Source organism: Lepidochelys olivacea (genome assembly GCF_965140295.1).
Source record: "Lepidochelys olivacea isolate rLepOli2 genome assembly, chromosome: 1".
In the NCBI taxonomy this organism is placed as follows: Eukaryota; Metazoa; Chordata; order Testudines; family Cheloniidae; genus Lepidochelys; species Lepidochelys olivacea.
Window position 1 is genome coordinate 295,216,777 of NC_140411.1, and position 13,469 is coordinate 295,230,245.

A 13,469-nucleotide genomic window follows, 5' to 3' on the forward strand; every position below is an offset into this window, starting at 1 on the left:
ATAGGCTACCTCAGCCTCGGGAAAGAGATGGGGCAAATATTGTCCCTGTCTCATTTCCATGTATCATCCAACCCCAACAGTGAATAAAGTGAAAGAAATTTGGAGCTCTGATCATTGTGGCTGGCCCAGCTACACGGGACCTGGATGGGACAAAGCTGACCTGTCACCACCTTTTAAGTTCGTCTGACCCTAGGACTGACTGAGAGATGGTTTGGACTCTGACATAAGCTGGAGCAGCCTCAGAGTGGCTCTAACTGTGCCAGTTGGTGTAATATGTGGAGGTCCTGGAGCACAGCACTATGCCTGTTCAGGCTCCTTCCCGGGACCCCTCTGCTGGGGACTGAAGGGTTGGTGTACCAGGGATTCTCCTTTGGCTGGGGGGAAATCCTCAAGGGGTGACCTAAGCCTCTGGAAGGATACAGAGGGGTCTTAGCAGGGGCTAAGCATCTGGCCCCATTACCTGATCATACCCTTCCTCTGCATTATTATTATGGGGCAGCCTTTATCTTTTCGGTATGGAGGCAGGAGGGCTCTGGGTGCTAGCCAAAACAAAGGGTGGCAATGCATTTCCCCGGGGCTGGGGTGGCCCGGATTCTTAACACGGGCTGGGGTGGGGTGGGAATGGTCGGGTTCAGGTGAAATCACACAAGTGGCGGTGACTTTGCCGGGTTTCTGTCAGAGCCTGGAGCCCCCCCCACCCCCCGGTGGCTCTGTTGGCAGTACCCTTCCCCCCTCGCGGATTTACTCTCTGGCTGCTGGGCCCCTTCGCGGGGCACGTCCCCCAGCTCCAGGCTTGTTGTTGTCACGTGGCCGGGGGAGGGGGCTCCGGCCGGGGGGCGGGCCGGGCTCAGCGGGAGGAGGCGGAAAGTTGGTGGAGCGGCTGGGGCTGGCGGAGACTGCAGCGGGCTGGGCGCTGTCTGCTTCGCCCGGCGGCCCCGGGGCATGAGCAGGACCTGCCGACCGCACTGAGAGCCGGCAGGTTGCGCCTGGGCGAGAGCGGGGCGGCGGCTCAGGGAGCCCCGGCCATGAGCTGCCCGCTCCGCGCTGCCCCAGCCGCCGCGCTGGGCTTGCTGCTGCTCCTGCTCGGCCGCCTGGCGGGGAGCTCGGCCGCCGGCGGCCCCGGCTCCCCCTCCTGCCCGGCTCCGTGCCGCTGCTTGGGGGACCTGCTGGTCTGCAGCCGCCTCAAGCTGAGCCGGGTGCCCGAGCGGCTCCCGCAAGGGGTGGTGCAGCTGTGAGTATCCCGCGGGGCGGCCCCCGCACGGCTCCTGCGCAAGGAGGGGGCTGGGCATGGCCGGGAGTGGGGGACCCTCAGCCCGCTCCGGGCTCCGGCAGGGCGCGGCGGCGCAGCAGCCCCCGAGTCCCCCCTCGGGGACTTGTTGCTGGGCTGGATTTGGAGGGTCTGGCCCTGCAGCTGCGGGGGGAGGGGAGCTGCCTCCAGCCCTCCACGTCCGTAGGGAGTGGCGTCCCCAGCGCCCCCCTCTGCAGCCCCCTGCCCATCTGGGCATCGTCGGCTCAGCCGGGGCATGGGTCACCTAGGGGAGCGTCTCAGCCCGTATATGTGACCTCTGCCTCCCTTACCCATCACCCCGCCGGCCTCCTCCCACGCACTTGTCCTGTCTGGGGGGGTCGGGACTCGGGACGGGGGGCATGGTCCTGATCAGAAAATTGTCCAAAGGAGAAGGGGTGCAAGGGTCTTTTGTCACTTACGAGGGGCTGAGTGTTTGTTTGTTTTTTTTAGTGAGGGAGAAAGTTTTTATAGAGGCGAATAATGCGGGGAACTGGAAGCTATTGGAAGTGACTTGTTCGTTCGCAAGTTGGGGCAGAGTCTGGTATCCTGCCAATAGGAAGAAATAAAACTGATACTGAACTGAAATGTAGAAGGTTATATTGGCGGGAGGGCTGAGGAGGAAGAAAGATGCTAAGATTGAATGTCTGTTTCTGTTTTAAGTATTAAAAAAAAAACCAAAAACTCTTCTCTAAGAAAACTGATGGCTGATAGGCATTGAAAATAATTGGGCCCAGAAAAGTTGCATATTGCTGTTAACATCACCAGAGTGCACTCCCCCCCCTCCACACCCCGGTATCTAATGAATATTCTTTACAATTACATTTTTGCAAAGCATAGTGTGTCCTTTGCAGGTAGTGTCAAATTGCCATATTCACTAGTATTTCTTTCCTATTGATCCTTTTTTTCCCCTCTAGTGGTTTTAAGAAATGTATTAAGAAGACAGCATATATCAATTAATTTAGCAAGACAAATTTGAAGACTGCTTAGTAACAAATATTAAAATGTCATATTTAGAATACTTAATTTTAGTAACAAACATTTTTGAACAAATCATAAGATATTGAAATTTCCTAAAAGAAAGAAAAAATTGGTACGATCTGGAACTTTTTTACATTTGACTTCTATATTTGTCTTATTAATTTTCTATTAAATTTCAAAAACCGATAGAGATAAAGACTAACGTAAACAGGAAGGCTTTCAATTAGTTTTGACTAATTCTGTTAAATTGCCTCATCTGGAGGTCATGCTTCTTTATTCATGAAACATGGATGGCTGTATTGACAACATATGGAACTGAACATATGAATGACTTTGGGAGGTGACTCTTTCCATGAGTAGTATTGGAAAGTATCTGTGAGAGAAAAGAAACTTAAGTTTTCCTTTTGGTTGATATGGTTAAGATGTTTCAGTGATATACATATTCAGCAATTCATTGTGCTTCCTGTTGAATGTTAATCTTTCTGGTTCTTTTGAGTTGCTCAGTAAGATAAAATAAATCTTTTGACAAAACTTGTCAATATGTCAGAAAATTAACATCCCTTTACCTTAGTGCTGTTAACTTAACATTTAGCTTTAACACCATGACAAACTAAAACTAAGGGGAAAGCATAGAACCTTTAACTGGAATTTACTTCTAAAAGTTGTCTTAACATAAATAACCAAATGTGTTGCCTTTTGCAATTATTTTAGTGATAGACACTAAAATAAATTACAGAGGGTTTTCTGTTTAGCACAATTGGAAGTGTAAATTGTTTTTATGTAAGTTCACATTCCTTTAAAGAAGTGAGAGAAAATAAGTTCCATTTGTATAAATAAATACTGGGCCTGTTGTAAGATATCCTGCTGTGATCACTCATTGGACAGCTGTGTCATTTGGTCTTAAACTCACAGGAGTACATCTTTGTAGGTGTCACCAAACCATGTGGTTTGGCTGCTTTTGTGTAAATGTTTCTTTTGTTTGTGTGAAATGCCTTAGAAGTACCCATGTTTCTTTCTTCCTTCCCTTCCCCTTAATAAGAGAGTGCAGAAACATGTGGCATTGTCTGTTTCCTCCTCCTGTTCAGTATTTGGAATTTTGACTGCTCACGGTGCAAGATAATGATTTTCAGCTTCAGGTAGTCAATAAAGTTTGAGTTAATGTGATTGTTACTCCAAACTATTTACTTATAAATAGTAACAGATTTTGTGTATTTTGTTGACAAATAGAAGAAAATATATATAATCTTGAAAGGCAGTAATTTAGTTGAAAAACTGCCAAGCCTTATTGGAAAATGTTGTAATATCCATTAGACCCAATTCTCAAGACCTTACTAAGGCAAGAACTCCCTTGTGGTTTGGTGGAGTTCTTGCTTGAGTTAGAACTTCAGGACTAAGCCCATTTTGAATGTTTTCCTCTTCTCTTCTGTCTCCCTATCCCCCAGTGCCTCCAAAAAGTCTGATATAAAGTAATATCTAGCATTATGAAGTGATGGCTCGGTCCTGTCTCATTCAAAGTTCTCACAAAATTAATTGAATGTTGTGGGTGTGCAAAAAATGCTGGATCGGAGCAGGCCTTATGACTACAGACAGTGAAATTAAGAAAATGAGCTTCATTGTTTGAAGGTTGAGTGTTTGCATTCTGTTACAGTGCTGTCAGTAGTTGCTCCATTATCCAGAAGCTGTCTCATGAAATATAGTGTAAATAGGGAATTTTGACCAGCTTTATTGGGGATTTAGAGTAAAGTGCATCTTCCTTAGTGCCATCTTCACATAATGTAATGGAAGTCCATTGAAAACTGAAAACTGATAAATATTTGTAGTGGCTTTGTATATAAATATCCTTAGATTTCAGTTTACTTCTAGCATATGTGCTCTGAGATTGAAAGAATGTTGCTTTGTTAGAATTAATGTTTCAGAGCCAGAATTGGGGGAGGGAAAGCAAATACTTGCCAGTGCTTTCAGTATTTTTAAATTCTATTGGAATTTTAGAATGTGTCTTACCAGGTTCACCTAGGAATGCCAAAGCTGTCCGTGAGACAGAAGGGAACATCTAAAAGATGATTTCAGCTAGTGTTTGTACTGCATCTTTAGTATTTACATTTTATAAATACTCTAGTTCTTTACCAGAATTGCCAGAAAAAAATTCCTTATGGTTTTCACAGCTGTTTTTCAATATTTTCCAGACTAAAACTTTAACATAGCAAGCTGATTTATGAGTCACTTTGGATCAGTGTCTTAAAACAGCTACAGCCTGGCTTTTTGTTTTTTAGCTTTCCTGATTTCTGCTGAATTAGCAGCTCTAAAGGCCCCAGTGGGATTGATTAAGAAGCTGTTGCTGGATTTGCATTTTAAAATTGCACTTGAGGCTCAGGTTTCTGAGTTCTCTAAGGGAAGAAGATGATAATTGCAACTAAGAGTTGTAAATTAAGTTAGGGTCTAAAAATTGTATTTATATAGTGTGTGATAATGGAGAGGTACCACCTCTTCTGTGTTAGGCCTTCTCTTTGGTTTTTTATTACATAACTATTAACACTTTAAAGCTGCAGTTCAGCTTTTCAGTGAAGAAGCACCATATGAAAGATTGTTAATGCAAAAGTAACTGAGTATGAATAATTTTTCTTTCAGATGTTTCATAAAATAGGTTCCTAAAGGACAGGGTCAAAAAGGCTTGAAACACTGCAGCATATTATAAGTATTACTGTTCTGTTGCAGTATAAATTTTTAAGTGAAGAGTGGACTATATAGTTTCTACTGTCTAGTAAGAGTTTCTTACATGTAAATTTGGTGTCCATAAAGTGTCTGAATTTAGTCCCCATTATATCTTTCTTGGCTCTTAGAACTCCAATAGTAAAAGTAACCATAGGAGAGATTTTCTTTCTCCATTTAATATGGCTTTAGTTCGGAGGAGTTAGATTTGGGAGGGAGAATCAAAAGTGGAAAATATTTGGCAACCTTAGTATTTAGTTTTCAGAGTAGCAGTCGTGTTAGTCTGTATTCGCAAAAAGAAAAGGCGTACTTGTGGCACCTTGGAGACTAACCAATTTATTTGAGCATAAGTTTACGATGACGTGAGCTGTAGCTCACGAAAGCTTATGCTCAAATAAATTCCTTAGTCTCTAAGGTGCCACAAGTACTACTTTTCTTTTAGTATTTAGTGTTGCCCACTCCTATTTCTAAGTAGAAATAATAAAAAAAAAAAAAAATAAAAAAACCCAAACAAACCCAGTCCACTTGCACTTTCTTATAAGTGGATTTTAATTCAAGGGCGGTAGTTGGATTTTGTCGGGTTTTTTAAAGTCTGTATCTTAAATTTTTACACCTAGGGCTCATGAGAAACTATAGGTTTAAATTTCACTTAAAATACATTTTCTAATTGCTGATTTTTCTAACTGTAGTTGATTCACATTGAGAAGTTCTGTCTTCACTCATAGTTCACCTGCAAGGAACAAACTTCCCCATAACATTTCTAAAAAAAGATTAACATTGAAACTGTGGCCTTATTAAATACTTTTTACTTTTATTGTATGTAATGTTAACAAAAAAAATTACACAAGTATGTGTGTTTGAGAGAGAAGGCTCAGAATTAACTTTTTTTTTTTGTTTGTTCTTTTTCAAATAGGAGATAAAAGTAAGTAAATCGATGTGGAGTCTCTGGATGTATATATTTTAAAAAATAGATACCCACAAATTTTGCATGTGGTATCTGCAGCGTTAAAGACTTAAATTTTGTTTCAAACAAAATTTAAGTTGTTACACTCACGGTTGCCTTGATAGACTCCAGATGGATGTGAGCTTGAGCTATGAGTGAAAGTGTCTGGCTCCAGTGTGGTGATCATGCACAGCAGTGGTTGTAATTGCAGGATTTTTATAGTTTAAAGACTCTGCCAATTTTTTTTACATGTTATAACTCTAGCAGAACAAATCTACTCACGTCTGTTACTGTCTGGTGGGTCCTTAGGCAAACATGTTTTAAATAAACCTTTTGCAGGGTTTTTTAGATGAAACGAAGAAACGCAGGTTTTTAGCAGTGATGTTGAAAGCTCTTTGTTGAAATAATTGCTGATTCCTAATTCTTGTCTAATGATGATGAACAGTAACATATTAGGCTCTAATATGACTTCATAGAATTTTGACTGTTTATTTGCATACTTCTCATAATCCCTACAGACAAACCAAAGCCAAATATTGAATTAAGTTTAAGGTGGTGGTGGGAGTCCTTAATAACTTTTTTAAAGTAAAATGTTTAATTTAGGTCACTTTTAAAATCTATTACTTTGCTGTAGTAGACTTCTTCAAGATTTGTTTGCGAATGTAGGGGTGAAGATGTCAAATTAAATATATATGTGCAGTTTTTAAATGTAAAATAAATGGATTTTTCTCAGATCTAGGGTCTGATGGATGGCTACTCTGGATTTTTAAACAGTGAAAGAATTAATCTTTCAATTTAAGTGTGACTAACCTTTATTTACAGGAGAACTCAGTCATGCTAATAAGACTAACATTTGTAGGCTTTTGAAAATGTTAGAACTGAACTGGTTTCCCATCTTCCAGATGAAGCTCCTTAGGTGCTTAGTCCATTTGCTGTCTCTGGACACTGCATACACTGCTCACTCCAAGAGGACACATGTAGAACTTCACTGAAATCATTTGCACTTTCTGATTAATAAACCATGCTAACATGTAGCCCTCTGGGGTTCTCAGTCTGGCATGGAGAGAGCTGAACTTTATGGCATGAAGTTGTTTCCTTAAATACAAGTTTTTATGCTGAAGTTCTGAGTAAGCTATAGACTGGCTTTTAAATGTAGGTTGGTTTCAGGCCTATTTATCTATTCACAGCTGCTGCTACTACATATGATCGGTATTAAATTTGCATACATGAGAATAGGGTTCCAAATCAAATGAAAACCTAAATTCTATTTTCATGCTTCCTTGCCTGTTGTATCTAGGCTTTGCAAACTGTTTTAGATTATTAGGTTTAAAACTATAAATGAAACTAACACATCCTATTCTTTTGAGCCTATATTAGAATTTAAGACTTAAGTGCAGCTCTATCTGTGAATTTCTCTTATAGTAGCCAAGAGGTTACTTTACCTAGACTACTTTTTTTTTTTTTTTTGGGTACGACGTGGTTTCCTTGACAATGTGTGTATATATGAAGCTTCCCATAGATATTAAGACTCTTTTGTGCTATTGTTTTTTTAAAAAACAAAAGGGATTGTTCAGTCACAAAACACCACATATAAACTAAAGACCTTTCTTTCCAGTTATTAGCAGTGGTCAAAGGATTTAAAATCACCTTCCTTGTTTTCACAAAACAATACTTGAGTGAGTTTCTATTGTAATTTTATTGATAGCAAAACTATAATGTAGATTTTTTTAATGTATTTAGAGACTATGTAGATTGAAGGTTCAGTCTAAATATGTATTATGAGAGCTAGTAAAAATATACCTGATATTTCAAAAGTGACATCTGATTTATTTTTGTAATCTCATAGGGACTTAAGTCACAACAGATTATCTTCAATCAAGGCCAGTTCCTTGAGTCACCTTCATAGTCTTCGAGAAATGTAAGTGATTTGTTTTTTTGGGGGTATAAAAATGTTTTGTCTGTAGGATGGCTGTCTGAGAGACAAAGGTGTGTGCTCTTATAGTGATGTGCTGCAATAAGTGAGTTTATAATTAGCTTTGAATTTTATGGGGTATTTAGCAATTTAAAATATATAGTGTATGCACTCCTTGTTTATATTGCAACAGACTTCCTTTTTTTGATCTTGACAGAAAATTAAACAACAATGAACTGGAGACCATACCTAATCTGGGACCAGTCTCTGCAAATATTACTCTTCTGTCCTTGTAAGTAGATTTTGATGGCACTCTTTCTAACTGTAAAGATGAAAAAAAATAGTGGAAATGTGCATTGATGTTAGTTTAAAAAAAAACTGGACGTTTATCAGATTGTGGCTGGGCAGTTGCTTATGTGATGTTGCATCAGGTTGTTTAAAAATGTGTGTATGTGTACACACGCAAAATTAAACTTAATCTAGTAGTGTTTCTGATGCTTCCCTAAGATATAGACAGACTGTATTATTATTAGTTTGTATTGTGGCAGTGCCTGCAGGCCCCAACCATAATCAGGACTCTGTTGTGCTAGGCACTGTACAAACACTAGTAACTACTATGCAAAAATGTGTATAGTGCAGGCCTTCAAAACAAGTTTGTGTATTTTGGTTGAAATTCTGCCCTCCTTGAAGTCTGTGGCAAAACTCCCATTGACTTCAGTGGAGTACAGTGGAATAGGGATTTCACCCCTTAATTTTAGGACACATATATGATAGATAGACTAGGATTCAGAATAAATCATGTGCCAGTAACTTTACTACAACTTGTTTGGTCTATCTTGTGTGTGTGTGTGAGAGAGAGAGAGAGAGAATTATTTCCTGTTATTGCAGATGTTACACAAGCTTTTGTTTGGTTTAGTTTGCATGCAATATGTTTATAATGAATCATCATATTACTAAAAGTATGTCACCTGTGATCAAAGGCAGAATTTGTACATTCAGAAAAAGTGGATATGAAGTTAAAACGAAAGGGACTCAAAACAGAGATGACCTGATTTTCATTTTAATGGGAAACTTGTGTAATGCTTATGCAACCATGAGGCTTTTGATCAACTTTCATAAAATGTGTGTGTATGAGGATACTTAAAATAGTAATGTCTTAACTAAATTTTAATTTTTTTTTCATAAACTGTCAAATACTTAAATACTAAAACATGGGTTTTCAGCTGTGGGGTTTACCAGCAGGATTTTTTCGTGTTAAAGCTAGTATTATTTAGCCCTATTCTTAATACAAATTGCAAGCTGCCTTGCAGAAGAGGCCTCTGAAGAGTTAAAACAATATAGTAAATTTTGGGAAGCTGTTCAATTAATTAAATTGATCACTATTCAATTGCTTACATCTGGTGATTTATAGGGGGTTTGTTTTTACTCTGATCCTAGGTCAGCTAAGTCAGCTGGTGCAGCCGCTGTGTCTGCACTGCTCTGTTTGAATAAGAATTAGGTGACATTTGATACTGATGTGGTTTTTCTACAGATCAGAATGAGAAAAGAATGAAAGAAAAAGCAGATGGTGTCTGACAAAGAACTACTGAATTTAAACACCCTATCTACTTTCATATTACATTAGTGTTAACACTTTTTTTTTATAGTGACACATCATTCTATAGTTTAATCATTGTGGTGAGTCTCAAATATACATTTAACTATTAAGTGTCATTTTTTTTAAAGGTCTGTTTACCATGAGATTAGAAACCTTTGCATAATAAAGCATTAGAAATCTTCCCTGTCTTGTTTTGAAATGTATGCAAAGTTGAGAGTTTGTCCTAAAGCATCCTCAACCTCTTTCCATGGAAATTAAACTCTAGTTCAGAGGAACCTAAAATTATCCTTCTGCAGCTGTGAAAAGAAATTTTTGATAAAATGAATTAATCCAGCCACTGCTGGATATTTGTCCCACACCCATGGATCAGTAGCTTAGTTTAGTTTACCCAGCTGGCCAAACATGGAGAAATCTTTATTAGATTTGATTTGTGCACTGTGTTCTGATTTTTTTTTAAAGTACCTTTTAAAAGTGTTCAACTGCCATGTACTGAAGATATTCCTTGGGAGCTGGCTGGTTGCCATTCTGCTTTGAAGCCCATGCCATGCCTATGTATGTCGTCAGGAAACTCCTGAGTATGCTCAGTGGAGCCCAATTAAAGTTACTAATGTTTACCATATACCTCATGACCACTGTGGAGAATCATTGGAATTAGAAATGGAAGAGACCTATGAAGCCATCTAGTGCATTCCACTATCAGTGTAAGACTAATTCTTGGAGCATATTATGTAGTGCTCAGTGGGCATGGGTAGTCAGAACAGAAAGCTAGAGAACGGTATTTCATGGTTCAGGGGAAAAAACTCTCTTGCCCCCAAGGGTTTTCACCCAAAAGACACCTCACAAGCTAGGGATTGTTAATGGCACAGAGGTCACAACTTCATTAAATAAACTAGTATGTAAATAAACAGAGGAATGAACATGCTCTTTGCAGCAGTGGATGGCTGTAGCTGGTTGGTAGTTCTGTACAAGAATGTGCAATATATCATTGTCACACATCAACACATATATCAGTCTAATGGCATAATTTTTGTCAGAGATAAAGAAACAGACTTTTTTTTCTGATCCTAAATTTAGTTTGCAGTGCTGTCAGTTTAAAAATTCTTTTTTTGTAAACTGAGCTAATTTGACGTATATAAGCCAGTGGAAGGGAACAATATTCAGCAATATGATGCAGCTTTCTCAGAGATGGTTTTCAGAGGGTGACTGCTTGAAGCAAACTTCTGATGAACTCTGTAGGAGCTTAGCTTTCATGGAAAAAGGGGATTGTGAAATCTTCCCAATGCAAGCAACTATTGTGTTCCTGAGTCTTGGTTCTTCTCAATAGCAGAAAAAAGGGTGTGTGAATTTACCTTAATGGGAGTTATCCTTCTGATTTGATTACATTTCTCCCAAGATGCGCACAAAAGCTAGCTATCTTGTTCAACAAGTCTTTGAAGAATGCAGCGTAGGGTGCCCTGATATGCTTTTCTTTCCTTGCCAGACTCTAGTGGCCCAGGATCTCTCTTCCAAGCAGTGAAAACTTCTCCTCCCTAGCAGCTGTTAGTACAGTTCTGAAGCTTTAAAAATCTACAGAGTGAATTCCACACAGGGTATGTCTATGTACAGTGCTGCAGTGGCGAAGTGGAGAAGATGCTCTATGCTTCGCCTAAAAAAAACCCACCTCTGTGAGCTGCAGAAGCTATGTCAGTGGGAGAAGGTCTCCCACTGACTTAGCGCTGTGCACACAAGTGCTTATGTTGGTGTAACCATGTTGCTCAGGGGGTGGAATATTCATATCCCTGAGTGACAGATGCTCCCTAACCTGCAGGGCACATACAGTTGTAAGGGCTCGGTAGGCAATGTAAGGCTTGACTTAACTAACACTGACTCAAGTAACTGCTGAAGAATATGCTGAAAATGTGTAGTAAATGCCCTTGTGTGGTATAACAGGACATTACTTGGCATACTGTGATGTTCCTTGAGAAATCCCTGAGGGGACCTTTTATTAGCAGTAGCACCCCTTTAACCCAATTGTTTCAGGTTTGGTTTTTGAAAAAATGACCATGGTTTAAACCAAAAATGGAACTGGCTTCTTTGACCTACTGTTGGTTGTTTCTGACTCTTCAAATTATACATACAATATAATTTATTTTTCTGCAGGAGAAAAATGAGCTCTGCATCAATTCAGTCCCTAGTTTCCTGCACATTTGGGTAATCCAAAACTAACACCTACGGCTAGTCACTGGAATTTAATTATTAAATATGTAATGTTAACTCAATACAATGTAAACATTTTTGGGTATACTGGATTTAACAACTAAATTACCACAAATATTTACACTGGCTATACATGGTAATATAGCCTCATTTATCTATCCCTAGAACTAAAATATTTTAGATATTTCCTTATTTGCATTCCTCAAATGCTTGTAAAGCCAGTTACAACTAACATAGCACTGTTTTTAAAACTTGTGATAGTTTCATGTTACAAAATTTTGAAATTCTGGGGGGAAAAAAAGCAAGGTATATTTTAATTATTGTTGGCTGTTGATCACTTTATATACTATTTTGTCAAGCTTAGAAGTGAATGCTAAGTGCCCCAACAGTTAGGGACATCACTGAATAAAATTTAAACAAGTTTTTGTTCTGAATTGCCTAAATACTGTCCTGCTGGTTCTTGCTCTACGTGGCACCCTGAAGTGGACTAAACTGGTGGTGTCATATTAATCAGTCTGTTTAGTGAGGGAGAAGGGACCTGGTAAATGTCTTTTAGGGCTTGTTTTCATTGCAACATTTACTTGGGGCCGGGTCTCTTCCCCGGCCCCTCCTGCAACCCCCCCGCACCTCCCCCAAGTGTCCCCGGCCCCCACTTGCTGCCCCTGTGCAGCTCCACCGGCCCCCAGAGCATCCCTGCCTCTCCCCTGCAGCCCCACACTGACTCGGTAACTTGATAAGATAACTTGAGTTCTGTCCACATACAAAAAACCTTAACATGAGTGTGGTGATGCTTTTAACTTGTATTGGTTGACCTGAGTGGGTGTGAAGGTTAAAACTAAAGGGAACAAAATTTGCCAGCTAACACAACCACTCTGTTGTGTGGACACAGGCTAGCAACACTCAAGTCCTCCAGTGTCTTCCCACAATTCCCCTTCCCCCCGTGCCCAGAAAGGCAGATATGTTTTCCCACAGTTCACTGGGAAAGAATTCATAGTAAGGATGGGCAGCAAGCAATCTGTATTTTTTCTGAGGTAGGTTAACTGGAGAGAAGTAATATGAGCCTCGATAACTTGAGCTAACTCTGCAGTAACTATGTAGCCAGAGTCTTGCATGATTTTGCAACATTACTTGTTAATTCTCAATTCTGTACCTAATGGGGTGTGAAACTTTGAAATTAAAAACTGCAAAAACATAGAGGTAATCAGTTTTTAAAAAGTCACTTGGCCACTGTCCTCCATAGCGTGGCTCCCTGCTCTAGAAGAGCCTTATGGTTCATAATGATTACTTAGGTTGGTATAACTTTAATCCCAAGGGATGACAAACTATTTAAGATGTAGCTAAGAAGCTACTTCTGGGGTGACATACGATGTTTCAGTGCATAACAACTTTATAAAGCAGTTCAGGAAAGGAAGGGAAGTATACCATATCCAACACAATGGACACTATATAGTAGGGAAACTCCAGGCATGTAGGATATAATTTGGCCTCAGCAGCATGGTATAATAATTTCCATGTGTTTGAAAAAAGTATAATGTGATATTTAATTACCACAAGTGGTTAGGGACCTCTATCTTTATATATTAATATTGTCTGAAAAATTAACTTTCATTGGTTTCAGTATTCCCTCATAAGGAAGAGGGCCATCTGTGAAATTACAAACACTTCTGCAACTCCTATGTTTTCTTTGAAGATATCAAAAATATTGACCAAACTGGAGTCTACTTTATTCACATAAAATACAGCCTATGGCATTACACGTGTGACGTCACCAGCAAAGGGCATCCTTCAGTACCTCTGAAAATGAAAGGCAGATATCAGTGGCTTTGAAGACCCTGAAAGACCTTTATTG

The 13,469-nt window shown here is 39.7% G+C and overlaps 1 protein-coding gene across 1 annotated transcript in view; it reads left to right on the top strand.

Moving 5' to 3' along the window:
• Nucleotides 1-857: 857 nt before the first annotated feature.
• Nucleotides 858-13,469, top strand: part of LRIG3 (leucine rich repeats and immunoglobulin like domains 3) — a 52,600-nt gene continuing 39,988 nt past the window's right edge. The window contains exons 1-3 of the mRNA XM_084617875.1: nt 858-1,231; nt 7,762-7,833; nt 8,045-8,119. Coding sequence (XP_084474001.1) covers nt 1,026-1,231; nt 7,762-7,833; nt 8,045-8,119 — 353 coding nt within the window. The 5' untranslated portion in view covers nt 858-1,025. The remainder of the gene's footprint in view (nt 1,232-7,761; nt 7,834-8,044; nt 8,120-13,469) is intronic.